The 15,273-nt window shown below is 49.1% G+C and overlaps 1 protein-coding gene and 1 long non-coding RNA gene across 5 annotated transcripts in view; one reads left to right on the top strand and one right to left on the bottom strand.

Annotated features, from left to right (window-relative positions):
* The window catches only part of LOC122477601, a 309,990-nt gene extending 306,885 nt beyond the window's left edge, over nucleotides 1–3,105 (bottom strand). Inside the window, exon 1 of the long non-coding RNA XR_006295734.1 lies at nucleotides 2,054–3,105. This is a non-coding gene — a long non-coding RNA (uncharacterized LOC122477601). The remainder of the gene's footprint in view (nucleotides 1–2,053) is intronic.
* Nucleotides 3,106–3,352: 247 nt separating this feature from the next.
* PNPLA4 (patatin like phospholipase domain containing 4) overlaps nucleotides 3,353–15,273 on the top strand; it is a 33,497-nt gene continuing 21,576 nt past the window's right edge. For 3 of the 4 annotated variants that reach the window (XM_043570789.1, XM_043570787.1, XM_043570785.1), the window contains exons 1-4: nucleotides 3,703–3,809; nucleotides 4,940–5,124; nucleotides 9,317–9,411; nucleotides 9,579–9,714. In XM_043570789.1, the coding sequence (XP_043426724.1) occupies nucleotides 3,785–3,809; nucleotides 4,940–5,124; nucleotides 9,317–9,411; nucleotides 9,579–9,714 (441 nt within the window). In that variant the 5' untranslated portion in view covers nucleotides 3,703–3,784. Of the gene's footprint in view, nucleotides 3,466–3,702; nucleotides 3,810–4,939; nucleotides 5,125–9,316; nucleotides 9,412–9,578; nucleotides 9,715–15,273 lie in introns of those variants that run through there. The other variant, XM_043570786.1, reaches the window with a different exon arrangement.

Genomic DNA, 15,273 nt, shown 5'->3' with positions numbered 1-15,273 from the left:
AGGGCAGAAGTGCCCCCCAACTTAGTACAACAGCAGAAAGCTGGGTTTTTTTTTTTTTAAGTTTATCTATTTACTGAGAGAGAGAGAGAGAGAGAGAGAGAGAGAGAGAGAGAGAGAGAGAGAGAGAGAATATCCCAAGCAGGCTCTGCACTGTCAGCACAGAGCCCAATGCAGGGCTTGAGCTCACGAAACATGAGATCAAAACCTGAGCCACAGCAAGAGTCAGACACTTAACCAACTGAGTCCCCCAGGTGCCCACGATTGCTGAGCTTTCAAATCAGCTGCATGAGAATATGCTTCACAGGAAGAAAGGACCACGATAGGTAAAGAGGACTTTAGACGAGGTTGCCCGGAGCGGAGCTAATTAGCAAAAGTCAGGTGCCTTGTTGGCCCTGAGGCAGCATGCTCGATTTGTCTCACCCTCTAGGCCGGCTAAGACCAAGAGACAGGGCGTCTTACGACTGCCATTAACAACCACCTGCCCGGCACCAGGATTTTGTTTTGTATTGACCCAAACCCCTAACACCGCAGACCTTCAAGACCTCCTTTCCCCCACGCCCATGAGTTAATGTTCACGGTCTCATCGTCTCTTTGTGCACGTCCATCACGCTTGTAAAAATAACAATCGAAACAAAGCCAGGACCCTTCCTCAGGGCTCTTGTCTCCTCCTGGACATTACCCTCTTTTGCAGTTCAAGCCTGCGTCCGCTCTCTTACTGGACAAGACAGAACTCCAGAGCCAGAGCCTACGACCGGAGAGTGGACTGGAAGAAGAGGGTAGACTCAGAAATACTGAGATGACGTCCTGTCCTGGGGGCAGAGGTGTGACAAGTACCCCTTACCCTGTCCCTTTCTCCGTCTTTATGGCACAGTTGATAAAATGCCGAGGGAGGACGCTGGGCACAGGGAAAGGAGAGGCAGGTCTCCACCTGGGCTTTCCTGCCAGGTGCTCCCGTGGGCGGTCTCTCCGAGGGCAGCGTTTCCTTCCCTGCAGCTCGGCGTTCACATGCCTGCACAGAATCAGGTCTCTGTAATTATAAATCAACCGCCTCCCTGTCCGTACGACCGGCATTTCTGATGAGGGAGAACTCCATTCTGCTCCACTCTGGAAGCCCTGTACCAGCACAGTATCTATAACACAAGGCATGCTTGACGAATGTTTGATGAATGGCTCAATAAACCAGTTCAAAACTAAATTACGAAGGAAAATAGAGAAGCAAAAAGAAGCAAACGAACTGGTAAAAAAATGTTCTTAAAGGGCAATTAAGTTACTATATATTCACACGAGTAATTCACTTAAATGCAACAACCCAAAACACATACTTACTGATGATGCACCGAGTGTTAATGGCTGGCCTTTAAATTATGAAAACAAATGTGAATGGGTCTCATATTGTTCCTTACCTTGGGGAGCTGAATTTTTTTTTTCAAGTTTATCTATTTTTTTTTTCAACGTTTATTTATTTTTGGGACAGAGAGAGACAGAGCATGAACGGGGGAGGGGCAGAGAGAGAGGGAGACACAGAATCGGAAACAGGCTCCAGGCTCTGAGCCATCAGCCCAGAGCCTGACGCGGGGCTCGAACTCACGGACCGCGAGATCGTGACCTGGCTGAATCGGACGCTTAACCAACTGCGCCACCCAGGCGCCCCTAAGTTTATCTATTTAGAGAGAGAAAGAGAGAGAGAGAGAGAGAGAGAGAGAGAGAGAGAGAGAGAGAGAATCCCAAGCAGGCTCCGCACTGTCAGCACAGAGCCCAATGCAGGGCTTGAGCTCACGAAACACGAGATCAAAACCTGAGCCATAGCAGGAGTCCGACACTTAACCAACTGAGCCCCCCAGGCGCCCATGATTGGGGAGCTATTCGAATCAGCTGCATGAGAATATACCATGGGGTAGAAGAGAAAAAGGAGAGACTAGTTTTTAAGACAGTTTAAAACGGTAAGAATTAGTACATGTCCTGCCGAAGCGAGCACTAAAACGGTAAGAATTAAATTATGCAGCTTTTGGAACGCGTTTGCCATGACACTCAAATGGCGAGCAATCTCACTCACCAGCAGGTGTGGTACCAGCGTGGGATCTCAGGTTTCCTTTAAGCGAAGGCTCCCGTGGTCACGCTGCTCATCCAGGCTGCCCAGTGACCGAGTTTTCAGCACGCTCTGAATCAGTCTGCCGACAGTGCTCACACACAGGCAAGAGCTGCCGTCTCACCGACCGCCCCAGCCTCTGGCTCTGGGGACTTTGTCTCTCCGGGAACCGGCAATGCTACCAGGTCACCTGGAGCCAGATCACCCCACCAGCTACACCAGGGTTTCACAAGCTTCGGGGTGCATAGCAATGGGGGGAGGGGGGAGCAGGGGGCTCTTAAAAGGCAGACGCTGCTTCAGGACACCCGATAGGAGGCCCGGGAGCCCTCCTTCCTAGGACGCTTCCTGGAGGATGCTCTCCTGGCAGGACCACCCTCCACCACGCTTACGGGGCGGTGCAAGGAAGAGAGAAGGGAGAGCTCGTCCTCCCCGATTTCCTCGACTCGACGTACACTTCACCTTCCCTTCCCGAAACTCTAAGGGCAGTGAAAGCCTCCTCACCTAACGGAGTCGCACTAGGCTTAGACGTTAGGGTGTCTTCAGGACCCCCGCTCGCTCTCAGAAGGCTATTCAGGAGCACGAACACCAAAATCTGCGCACTCCTCACATCCGGGGCTCTCTGGCTTACAGCTAGCGCTGTGGGCTCAGGTCCTGGCATCCCCAGTGCCGGAGGAAGAAAAAGCCCAACGTGAAGGCCATTTGGGGAGCCCCCCACCCCCACCCTTCACTTTCGGGCCAAGACACTGGCACATGTTTCAGATTCTCCTATAGTAGCTGCGGTCAGGGTAAATCTGTCCTTCGACAAAGGGAACCTGGAGAACCTTCCTCCAGGAATTCCAGCCTCGCTTATTCTCAGATTAGACCGAGAAGCTGGCTCACAGGGGATGCCAGCGGGCTTGGCCACCAGGTCTCAAGTCTATCCGGAGCCAGCAAACGAAACAGAGGCCGTCTATTGAAGGCCGGTACGGTTTAGCACCAGCTTGCACGTCAGCATCCCACTTTGCAGGTTTCTCAGCGGAGTAGTTCACGGGGGTGAGGCAACCCGCGCAAGGTCACAAAGCCTAAGGAGCCTGAGGCTGTGCACGCTGCCCCAAGCCACAGTCCGGCCTTTCCAATAATGCCTACGGAACAAGTAGAGAGGGGCGCTGAAGAGCAGCCAGGCGTCCGGCCACAACGCCGCCCGTGGACCCCGCCCTTTGGGCCAGCAGGACCGCCCCTAAAGGGGAAGGGGGAGAAAAGGAGGAAAACCACTTCCGGGAGACAGCCGCGAAGAGGGCCAAGCACTTCCGGTGCGTAGCGCCTGAGGGTCGTTCAGGGTCAGTGAGCTCGCAAGCGAGGGGTCAGCTAAAAAGCGCAGAGGGACTACAACGCATCGCTACGTATGGGAGACAGCAGGACTGGGGACGAAAGTGTCGCCGCTTACCCGCGTCCGGGGACGCCCGGGTCAAGCGTCCGAGTGCGCGCCGCCATGTTGAGTCCAGTGGTTTAAATAGCGTGGGCGGGGCCGCGGGAGGCGGGGAGGCGGGGGGAGGCCTGCGTCAGCCTGTCGGCTTCGGAGCGTCGCGCGCGTAGCTCCGCCCCGACCCCTTCACGAGACCTTCCTGGGCAGGCGCGCCGCGAGCGTGGGCCAGCCCTGATGGGCGGGGCCTTGTTGAGTGACGGCCAGGCCCCGCCTTCCGGTTAAGGGGGCCGCTCAACATGGAAGTGCCTCAGGCCTGCATTGGTAGGGCGGAGCTCAGGGAGGGCGCGGGGCGGGTTCCAGCCCCTGGAGGTCGCTCCCCCGGGTGGGTGGGTCGGAGCTGGGCCCCAGAACCCTGTCTGGTGTGGCGGCGATCCCCACGCCACCGCCCCCTGGCAGCAGACGGAAGCAGGGCCTGCGCCGGCCGGCCTCCCCGATACGGAGTGCCCCCACTCCACTTTGCAGATAGTAAACCAACCCCGGGGCTCGACTGCGGTTAGGCTGAGCCTCCTCCCGCCCACAAGGGTGGTCTCAGGTTCCTAAATTCGAGGCCCAGGCCAGGTGCCTCATTCGAAGGCCCCGGAGTCGTGGCGGGGGGTGGGGGGGCAGAATGAGAGTCCTCCAGGTGAGCAGCGTTGTGGCTGCTTGATTTCATCCACGTGGTGATGCCAGGTGCACTGAGCCTTCACGGAACACTTCTATCGTTCACTTTATAACAAGCCATCAAGGAACGGGTGCGCTTCACATATCTTGGAGCCTTCAGTTGCCCTTGCCAGTCATGACCTTAGTTCGTCTTGAGAAACTTGGTGATGAAAATATATGGCATTAATGAATAATCGCTCATTGCCTTATGGAATAGTCGTGGGCATCAGTGTTTTTTTTTGGTTTTGTTTTGTTTTGAATATATGGATGCTTGCAATGGAAATGTGGGGCAATGGGAAGGGGGACTTTTGAAATGTAGTGATGCATTTGCAAAGAACACATGCACCCTTCCTTCCTTAGGAATTTGCTAGTATATGCTGATTTTACCTTTCACTATAGCAGCCCTGTCTCAAAAGTACAAAGGTCAAAAAAAAAAAAAAAAGCCTTGCCGGTTGTAATTTGACGTTTCTTGCCGAGTACTTGTACATTGCATAATATATGTGATGAATAAATATGGAATGGTGTCATTTTTTTCATTAATAAAACTATATTGAGTCAAGGGGAAAGGGGAAAAAGTTCTCCTGAAAATTTTGAGTATTTAATTAGACTTTAATTGAAAATACTGTGCTTAGCACAGAGAATTGTATATTTAAAGAAAGCCTTGGAATGATGACTATCCTAAGACTCAAGCCATGTGGAATAAGCTATACCAGTTTACAGCATTTTCGTCTTTTGTTTCGTCAATTTCACAGCTCGAATGAAGCACATCAACCTGTCCTTTGCAGCATGCGGGTTTCTGGGGATTTACCACTTGGGGGCAGCATCGGCACTTTACAGACATGGCCGAAAGCTCCTGAAGGATGTCAAGGCCTTTGCAGGGGCTTCTGCGGGATCCTTGGTTGCTACCGTCCTACTAACAGCACCAGAAAGAATAGAGGTAATTAAGTGGTAACTAGGCTGTGTTCCTTGTCAGGAAATTAAGACCGAACCACAGAGATGAACGTTAGCTGTGCTAAGTTAACTACAGAGAAATAATCCTTTGCCTGGGTAACAGAAAACGTTAAGACTTTTCTTTAAAAATTTAATTATTAGGGATCTGTGCTCTAGATACGGGAAGGATTATTTGGGGTGACAGTGAGACAAGGAAACAAAATGCCTTTTTTTTTTTTTTACTCTTGAGTATTTAGTCTTAAGATTCCAGCTCAGTTTCTTTCAAGCAAACAATATTTGTCTTATCTGATCATGAGAACACAGGGCCTGTTTTCAAGGCCCTGAGCATGTGGCCGATAACGCTTTGTTCGCTCCTATTGACAAACAGGTGTATAAATGAAAACGTGGGCCAATAATTTCTATTAAGTGGAATGATACAGGGGTTTTATTTGTTTTTCATTCTCAGTCAGACGCCATGAATTTCAAGCGATTTATTCAGAAGTAATGAAAATAAGCTTCCATTAGGCATTTCACTTAATGCATTCTATGTGGTAAAAATGTGTTTTCTGCTTCTGGACAGCAATCATGCATCTGCTGACTGTGAGAGCGGTCTTTGTAGGTGGAGAATATCACATTCATTCCTTCCTTACGTACTCTAGTGGCTTTAAGCGGTAATCAAATAATAATTAACACATTCATGCCCAAGAATAAATTTAAGTCACGTTTAAAATTTCAAAACTACGAAATTTTAAACACCCAAAATCTTGTTCTCAAATCGATGACAAGCTTCTTAAGGCACAAAAACTGGATATGAGGCTATTTGGAAATAACACTTCTTGTCTTCCCGTCTTTCTATGGTTGCTTTATTGGTAACTAGGAAGGTGATGGAAAACTGTATACATGGCACAGAATGAGAACCTGAAGGCAGTGAACATATAACTAAGGTGTGAACACCCCCTAAGTTGGCAGAATCCTATGGTTTGGATTGCAAAGTAGTTCTATTCCAGAACTTTTTGAGGCAGGGGTCTACTAAGAGATTGTTTCCTCCTCCCTAGGCCATCTTTTCTGTAGGTGGGGCAAACCCCCAGCTATGGAATTGAGTAGGCTTGATTTTGAATCCTTAGATTTTGAAATGTTTTAATTGTGGGGTCCTGGGTGGCTCAGTCTGTTGAGTGTCCACCTTCAGCTCAGGTCATGAGCTCACGGTTCATGAGTTTGAGCCCCGTGTCGGGCTCTGTGCTGTCCACGCAGAGCCTGCTTTGAACCCTCTGTGTCCCTCTCTCTCTCTGCACCTCCCCTGCTCGCTTTCTTTCGCTCTCTCTCAAAAGTGAACATTAAGAAAAAGAAATGTATTAAGTGTGATTTAGAATTAACGTGATTTGGAAATTCTGCCATAATACTGGCACTTACCTGAAATTCTGTGATCAGATAGTGACGATTTATCTGGATTCAAGATTTGATATCATATTGAAGCTAGATTACCTGTTCCATGTTTTTTCAATGAATTGGAAACCCATCTTATCGTCTAGTTGTGTTGCTGTGATTGGGTTGGTTGGTAGGTTGGTAAAGGGGTAGGACTTATTGGGCGTTCACACTGGAAGGTGGAGAATGATTCTCTGTATTAACCTAGAGCATCCGCATTTCTCCTTTTTCAACATAAATTTTCAGCCATGTGGTTTAAGGTTATTTTATTTCTCTTCTTTTCAACACTTGAAATACACCACCTGTAGGATCGCTTTGAGTTTTTTAGCACACTGTTTTGTACTTAGTCACATCCGTGTTAGCTCAGCTCTTGCTGACGGTTCCTCGAGCTGTGTGGTGTTGTGACAAATACGTGAGTAATTAATCTAGTTCAGAGCGTATGCATGTATAATTAAGAGAAGCACCTGATGCTGGGTGTATTTTAGGTGGCAGGCAAATTTAGATGTTGATATGTAAGAGCTCAGTGCTTCAAGCCTTTCCTCAGCCCTCACAGTTTGCCAGGCACAGTGTTAGCACACAAAGTCCATTCCTTAATAAGTTTCCATTGTGATCAGGGGTGTGTGTAACTAAAATTAACATAAGAAAGGAGGTTAGTGGGCCGTCCAGCTTAGTGGAAGCAGCACACACTTGGGGGGCGGTCTCTCGCGGGGGGGGGGGGGGGGGGGGGGGGGGGGGGGGGGGGGGGGGGGGGGGGGGGGGGGGGGGGGGGGGGGGGGGGGGGGGGGGGGGGGGGGGGGGCTTCCTGATGGCGGCCCGCATCCACTCCCACTGCCGACAGACCACCCACCTCACAGCACTTCTGGTGATTTTACCCAAACACAACTCTGATTCTCTTATTCCCTCGACCTTCCCCCCACCCACCCACCCACCCGCCACTCCCGTCTCTCTTTTGACTCAGCATAGGATCCAGATTTCTAAGCATGCTTCCCAAGGCCCCAGGTGACTTAGTCCTCACACGGCTCACTGATGATGACCTTCAGGTCAGTGTCCCTTGCTGGCCTGTGCTCACAGATGTCTCTGTCTTCCCCATCTATTCCCATCTCCTGTCCAGCTCCTACGCATGTCACACGCTGTGGGAGGCTCTCGTTAACGCTCACTGTATTACTTTTCTTCTGGCTGCTACGATAAAATGTTTTAGTGGCTTAAAACAGCACACATTTATTCCCTTCGAGTTCTGGAGGTCATAATTCTGGAAAGGTCTCGCTGGACAAAATCAGATCATCAGCAGGGCTGCGCTCCCTTGGGAGGCTCCAGAAGAGAATCGGTTTCCTTGCCTTTTACGGTTTCTAGAAGCAGCCTGCATCTCTGGGGTCACAGCGCCTCCCTCGCTCTTTCACCTTAAGCACGGCACCTTCAGATCTCTCTAAGGCTGATACTCCTGACAGCCTCTTTCACTTACAGGGATCCTTGTGATTATACTGGCCTCACCTAGGCAATCCGGGATAAGGTCCCATCTCAAAACCTTTAACCACATCCGCAAGATTGCTTTGCTCCGTGAGGAAACATGCACACGGTGCAGGGACCAGAATGTGGACATCTTTGGGGATGAGAGGCTTCATTCTGCTTCTCACGCCTTCACGGCGCTCTCACAGTGCTCTGGGCCCCACGCACTGAGGCACCGCTATGTCTCATAAGGGCAAGGGATCTTTGTGTCTCATTTTGGCTGAGTCCCAGTGCCTCGGACCCCATCTAGGTTGCTTAATGTATGAATTAATAAAGGAAAGATAGACCTGGTTTCAAATCCAACTCTAGAGGATTTTTGCTGAAAAAACTGAGAAGGAAGCTTAATCTTTCCAAGCCTCAGTCTTCTTACCTGTCAAGTGGGGTGATTATATCCATCTTGCAGGGTTATGTGAGCATGAGCTGACAGACACTGCATCCGTGGATACCAGCACATTAGACGCACCCCGCTCCCCAACTCCGTGCCCCTCAGAGACTGTTACAAACAAATACCAATGCCCGAGACTGGACTCGAAAGACAAACGGCAGTGATCATGACTCCCCTCTTGGTCGTTCACGGTATCATTAATAATCAGTACTGTCGTGGGGCGCCTGGGTGGCGCAGTCGGTTAAGCGTCCGACTTCAGCCAGGTCACGATCTCGCGGTCCGCGGGTTCGAGCCCCGCGTCGGGCTCTGGGCTGATGGCTCAGAGCCTGGAGCCTGTTTCTGATTCTGTGTCTCCCTCTCTCTCTGCCCCTCCCCCGTTCATGCTCTGTCTCTCTCTGTCCGAAAAATAAATAAACGTTGAAAAAAAACATTTAAAAAAAAAAAAATAATCAGTACTGTCGCAGTCAGACTGTTCCCAGAGGCCATAGAGTTGGGATGGGAGAGGAGGTCAGTTGTGTTGGAAAAACGTGTAGCAGAATGGGTCCTAAATGAGCATCAGAATTGAGACTTCAAGGATTCCCCAGATGTGGCTGAAGCCATTTGAACTCGTTTGAAAAGAAAAGAAGGGGGGGAAACAAAAAACAAAAAGATGGGATTTTGGAAAACACAGAGCCTGCCTGGGGACTAAGAACGATGGGTGAGAGCCAGGTCAAATGGGGATTCACGTACCTGTGAAGGAAAGGGGCCCCCAGACTCTAAGGGTTGGGTTTACAGGGTGTAGGGTCCAGGGTTCCTTGTGTGATGGCCACAGCATTCTGGAAAAAGAAGGAATTGTTGTCGTTATTGTTCCTTGGAAATCACAGGGTCACCTATTCATTTTCTTTTCCAGGAATGTAATGAGTTTACCTACAAGTTTGCCGAAGAAATCCGAAGGCAGTCTTTTGGGGCACTCACACCCGGCTATGATTTCATGGCCCGATTGAGGTATACCTCTGTGTATAGAACATTTCCCCCAAAGCCTGTGAAGACGCAGGGTGGAGGACACTCTGTGTAAACCGTGGCAGGCTCAGCACAGAATCCTCTCTCCTAAAATATTTACAAGGCGTTCAATAATTCAAGGTGAGTGACGCGAGTCACTTTTTCTTCTTTAGAAGCGGAATGGACTTGATTCTCCCTGCCAATGCTCATGAGCTGGCCCACAACCGACTGCACGTATCTATCACCAACATGAAAACCAGACAAAATTACCTGGTCTCAAAGTTTCCCTCCCGGGAGGACCTTATTAAGGTAACACAGCCGCATCTCAACATTTGAGGAATTCGGCGAGTACTGATTTAAATACTTCTTCCAGCAGTGAGCATCACCACGTTCTGTAGATCCAGGTTTCACACCACACCTGATAGATGATGCACACTCAACAAATCATGTGTTTGGGGATCGATTGACCAGTGTCCCTGGGTGTCACACAGCGTCACTTGGGTGCAGCTGAGCAGGGTAGCTGTACTCAGTACCTTGAAATGACGTAGCTGGTAGCTTCCAGTTCACGTAAGACTTCGTCCACACGTTGCCTTATTCGGTCCTTCCCAGGCCTCCTGTACATCAGGGAAGACAGACGTGATGACTGCTCTTTTATTCTTCTTTCACGGAGGAGAAAGGGGTGGAGAGATTTTGCATGACCTGCCAGCGGGAATGCCCTCTGGACCCCAGGTCTCTTGGCTTTTCAGTCTCATGTCCCATTGGATTCTCCCATTTTGTTTTCATGCTTTTCTACGCAAACGCATTGGAAAGTTGCTCACTGGTGGATTTATTATCTCCGGGAAATACTTTGGCTAAAGTTGCAAATAACAGCGTGCTTGCTAAGGTAATACATCAAATATTTGTAAATTGGAAAGAGTGCACTTTTCTTGCAGAAGCTGGGCCGTTTTTTTCTTTCCTTCCCCCTTTGTGGGAATCATGGCCAGCTCTGGATGACATGATGGAGGATGTGTGTTTGGTTCCAGCAGTGGGCAATGGATTTGGAGCGACTGGTAAAAGTTCCGCCTGAATTACATGATAAATGCATTGATTTTTACCATCGAATCATACTGTTCGAGTTTTACTGGGTGAATGATATAATTTGAAATACCTAATGAAATGTTGAACTGACAAGCGAAATTACTTTGTGACTTAATAGATTAGAATATTTTTACTTGCTGTGCTGACTGTGCTAGTCTCTCGCTTATAAATTAATAGTCTTTCTATCTTAGACATTTTTCTGTAATCTCATGGAGACTTGCAAAGTATAAAGGGAGAAACTGGTCAGTGCACACGTGAATTGTCACAACGTGCTGATGCCAGTACAGGTACAGGAGGCTGTCAGTGTGTTAGAAGACCTCTTCTGGTTTGCACGGGAGGAGGACTGCAGTGGCTGTGTCATAAAACAGGTGGACTTCATTCCACTCGCTTCCTCCTCATTGCATCTGTCCTTTGCCTACCCTGTCCTCACTGGCGGAGCCCTGGTGTTTCCTGTCTCCCGTCCTACCTTCTTTATCCCTGTTCACCCGCTGCGGATTTTCCTGCTTTATGACCTCATTTTTACTGTCAGTCTCTCTTCACTAGAATGTAAGCTCTGCATGGCCAAGAGCTGCTCTGTTTTCTCCACTCTCATAGTCCCAGCACCTGGCACGGCTCAGTGAGTGACTATGCATGAATACGTAAACGAACTGCAGAGGCATCTGTCACAGTGGCCTCGTTTACGATGAAAGAACAAAGAGTCTGGGTCCTCCATGTAGAGTGACCTTTACAAAATAACTTAGCTGGGGCACCGGGGTGGCTCATTCAGTTAAGCTTCCGACTTCACCTCAGGTCATGATCTTGCCGTTCCCGAGTTCGAGCCCTGCGTTGGGCTCTGTACTGACAGCTCAGAGCCCGGAGCCTCCTTTGGTTTATGTGTCTCCCTCTCTCTCTGCTCCTCCGCTGCTCACACTCTGTCTCTCTCTCAAAAATAAATAAACATAAAAAAAAATTAAAAAACAAAATAACTTAGTTGGTCCATGGCCCTGCTGGGAATACAGCCAAGGTCTCCAACATTCTACATGACTACGTGTAGATTATCATATGGTGGATAAAATTATCCTCCTCTGAATTACTTCTTTTTTTTTTTTAATTTTCTTAAGTTTACTTATTTTGAGAGAGAGAGAGAGAGAGTACAAGCGGGAGAAGGGCAGAGAGGGGAGAGAGAGAATCCCAAGCAGGCAGAGCCTGACACGGGGCTCGAACTCACCAACCACGAGATCATGACCTAAGCCAAAATCAAGAGTCAGACGCTTAACCGACTCGGCCACCCAAGCTCCCTGTCTCTCAATTCCTTTTATGTGGCAGTGTGGTTGGCTGAATAATGGCCCCCAAAGATGTCCACACTCTAATCTCCGGCACTTGTGAATGTGTCACCTCACGTGGCAAAAAGAATCTTATAAATACAATTGAGGTAAAGATCTAGAAATGGGGAGATGACACCAGATTATCTGGGTGGATCCCAACTAATAAGTCTGTGAGTCCTTCCAGATGGAGATCTTTCCCGGACGCCAGGCACCATTGCTCGTTCTGAGCCTTAGAGCCCTCTTGGAAATAGAGCACACACATAGAGGGCGCCTTGGCCGCTCCCCTCCGACAGCCATCAAGGCACAAGGGGACTCCTGTCCAGCAGCCTATGCAACAGAACTCTGCCAGTATGTGGATGAGCAGGGAACACTCCCCCTGCAGCCTCCCAGAAGGAGTGAGGGCCAGTCCCAGCTCACTTTTAGCTCCAGGAGAGATGCCGATCACTCAACAGCATGAGGAACTGATATGTGTTATTTTAAGGCTCTCAGTTTGTGGTAATTTGTTACAGTAGCAACAGCAACTATTGCAGTAAGTAAACATGATTTTTTTTTCAATTTCCTTTGTTTTGGATAATAACTATTCAGAGAATTGGTGTAATTACTTGAGTTCATTGAACAGAAGAGAAATAGTTGACACAAATGTGTAATATCTTGTAAGGAGAATAATTGAATAATTAACATTTATCCTAGGTTCTACGAGAAGCGTTTTAAATGTTTAGCTGAACACTCTAACCTTTTTCAGAACGGAAAATAGGAAGGATAGATATTTCCTCGATGGTAGACGGTGACTGTGAAATGTCTGATATCCGTGCCTGGAATACTTGGGAAGCATTTGGTTCCGGAGTAGGACCAGCAGAGACTACACGAGGAGAGGAGAAGACTCGTGGAGGGGGAAGAAAGCCCGCTCCCTTCTGGGTGGGGACGTGACCAGCTCACGTGGTCTGGGTAGCAAAGAGGCCAGTGGTGGAATGCTCTGCGAAGTGCCACGTGCAGGGTGGCCCTTCTGACCACGTAGAGCCACGGGGAAGGAGAGAAGGAAGCTCAGAGACAGCTTTTCCACTTCCCTCATGGGGAGATGGGGAGACAGGGAGCCACGAGGCCTCCCAAAGCCAGGAGGGCAACCAGCCCCACGGTGCACAGCTGGTCTCCTGGGGGTCTTGTATACCTGGGTCTGAACACAGCCTTGGGTTTGCTTCCTAGGTTTTTAAGTTGATTTACTTATTGTGAGAGAGACAGAGGCAGGGAGAGAGGGAGAGGGATGCCAAGCAGGCTCTGTGCTGTCAGCACAGAGCCCGATGAGGGGCTTGATCCTACAAAGCATGAGATCACGACCTGAGCTGAAAGAAGAGTTGCACGCTTACCCGACTGAGCCCCGCCCCCCCCCAGACGCCCTACCATGTTGCATCTCCCACCCATTTTATCAGTAACTATTCATTCCCTCACCAACTAGGGCTTTTTTTGTGTTTGTTGTTGTTGTTGTTGTTGTTAATGCTGGGCTCCTTATTATCCGCCAGCTGACTGCCAGTTCTCATTACGGAGCGGGTGCCTGTGTAAAAGTGTTGCCCGCGTGGGCGCACGCAGGCCCACCTGAAGTATTGCATGTTTTATGTGCATCTCCCAGTGTTTCCATCCCGGTCTGCCATTTCCTGGCAGTGTCCTCTGGGGCTAATTATGTTGGAGCCTCAGTTTGTCCAACTGTGGAATGGAGGTGAGAAGTCCATATGTGTCACCATGGAGAGCACATGGAATGAAGCATGGAAAAGGGTGTTGCAGCAGTAAAGCCCTGTGTGCATGTTGGTTAAAGCCAAAATTCAGTAAATGTTAAACAAATAAGGCACTCAGCCACACACGTGACCGGTTGACATGTCCGTATGAGTCTGTTGTCAAATTTGAAGTGTCACCGCTTTCTTTCTGGGGAGTACAATTCACCTTTGCTTATGTATTGCTTTCACTTCTTACTTATCATCTGTGTTCACGCACAGTGTGCTCACCTAAATCTATAATATCTCAGGAGATGCATTACTACCCAGTTTTGCCACCTTGTGGCATTTAATTTTACACCTCTTTACCATTAGCTTCGTTCTATAAATTTGCTTTTGTGCAATGACTCATAGTTAACTTTCATTAGTTAAGTGCGCTTTTAGTTGCTTTTAGTTTACTCTTTGATTTGATATCTGTGCTGATAGATTATTTTCTGTGAACCTCCGTTAACCAGTTATGTGGTCCAAAGATTCCCTTAGCGTTGGATTTCCATAGTGTTCTGCATCTTATGTCCACAGTGATTTAACTCAGTGCTATGGTCTGAACGTTTGTAGCCCCCCCCCCCCCACTCCAGTTCAGACAGTGAATGCTGAATCCCTGACGTGATAGTGCCAGGAGGTGGACCTTTGGGAGGTGAACAGGTGATGAAGGTAGAACCCTCCCACCTGGGATCAGTGCCCTAATAAAAGAGAGCCTGCACAGCTAGGTCATGCTCCCTCCCTGTCACAGCAAGAAGGAGGCTCTCAGCACGCACTGACTCCACCTTGATCTTGGACGTCCCGGCCACCAGAAATGTGAGAAATCGATGTCTGTTGTCTATAAGCTACCCGGTCTGTAGCTCCCAAATGGACCAACACAGGAAAGTGGGGTGCTTCTGTAACACATATCTACACATTCAGAAGCAGCTTTGGAACCGGGTAGCAGACGGAGGCTGGGGGACACTAGAGGTACATGCTAGAAAGAGCCCCCATTGCCATGAATGGACCTTTAAAGGTGATTCTGAAGAGGACGCGGAAAAGAACGAGAAGAGCTGGAGAGAGAGCCGCCATATTCGTAATGAATCCCTAAGGTGCTGGAAACAGAATCGGTAGGACTGTGCGTGGCACAGCCATTCTGATGAGGTCTCGGAAAGAAACAAGGACATGTCCTCAAACGCTGTAGGAGCAAGGCCCTCCTTGCTATGAGGGAGCAAAGAACCTGCCTGAACTGTGTTCTTGTCCCAGCGTTTTCTGGAAGGTTGAACTTGGAAGTGATGAAAATGAATACTTGATGAGTCCTCATTCCAAGCAGAGCGTTGAAGGAGCAGTCTGGTTTCTCTTGACTGCTTATAGAAAATGCAAGAAGAGAGAAATGACTTAAAGATGGAATTGCTTATCAAAGGCAAGGTAGAACTTAAAACTTTGGGACTTTCTCAGCCTGTCCTTATTGAAAAGAATGACAGCCTCTTGGGAACAGAACTGGAAGAGGTGGCTAAACCAGTCATCTGATGAGGCTGTTGTCAGCCTTATAAAGAGAAGCCAGGACTATTGTCCCAAGACAATGGAAGTGTGACCCCTGAGGCATCTCAGAGAGGTCACAGGAGGCCTGCCCGTCTCATCAGAAGCCCAGAGAATAAGGGCAAGTGTAGACGCACCCTCACCTCTCATAGGCCAGTCCTCCCTGCCTTAGAGCCATGGGAGAGGGCCCACCATGGAGATCCCAGACAGAGCGCAGTGGGCACAGGGGT

The sequence above is a fragment of the Prionailurus bengalensis genome, chromosome X (assembly GCF_016509475.1).
Source record: "Prionailurus bengalensis isolate Pbe53 chromosome X, Fcat_Pben_1.1_paternal_pri, whole genome shotgun sequence".
In the NCBI taxonomy this organism is placed as follows: Eukaryota; Metazoa; Chordata; class Mammalia; order Carnivora; family Felidae; genus Prionailurus; species Prionailurus bengalensis.
Note: the sequence above shows the minus strand (reverse complement) of the source record. Positions and strands in the feature narration are given on the sequence as shown.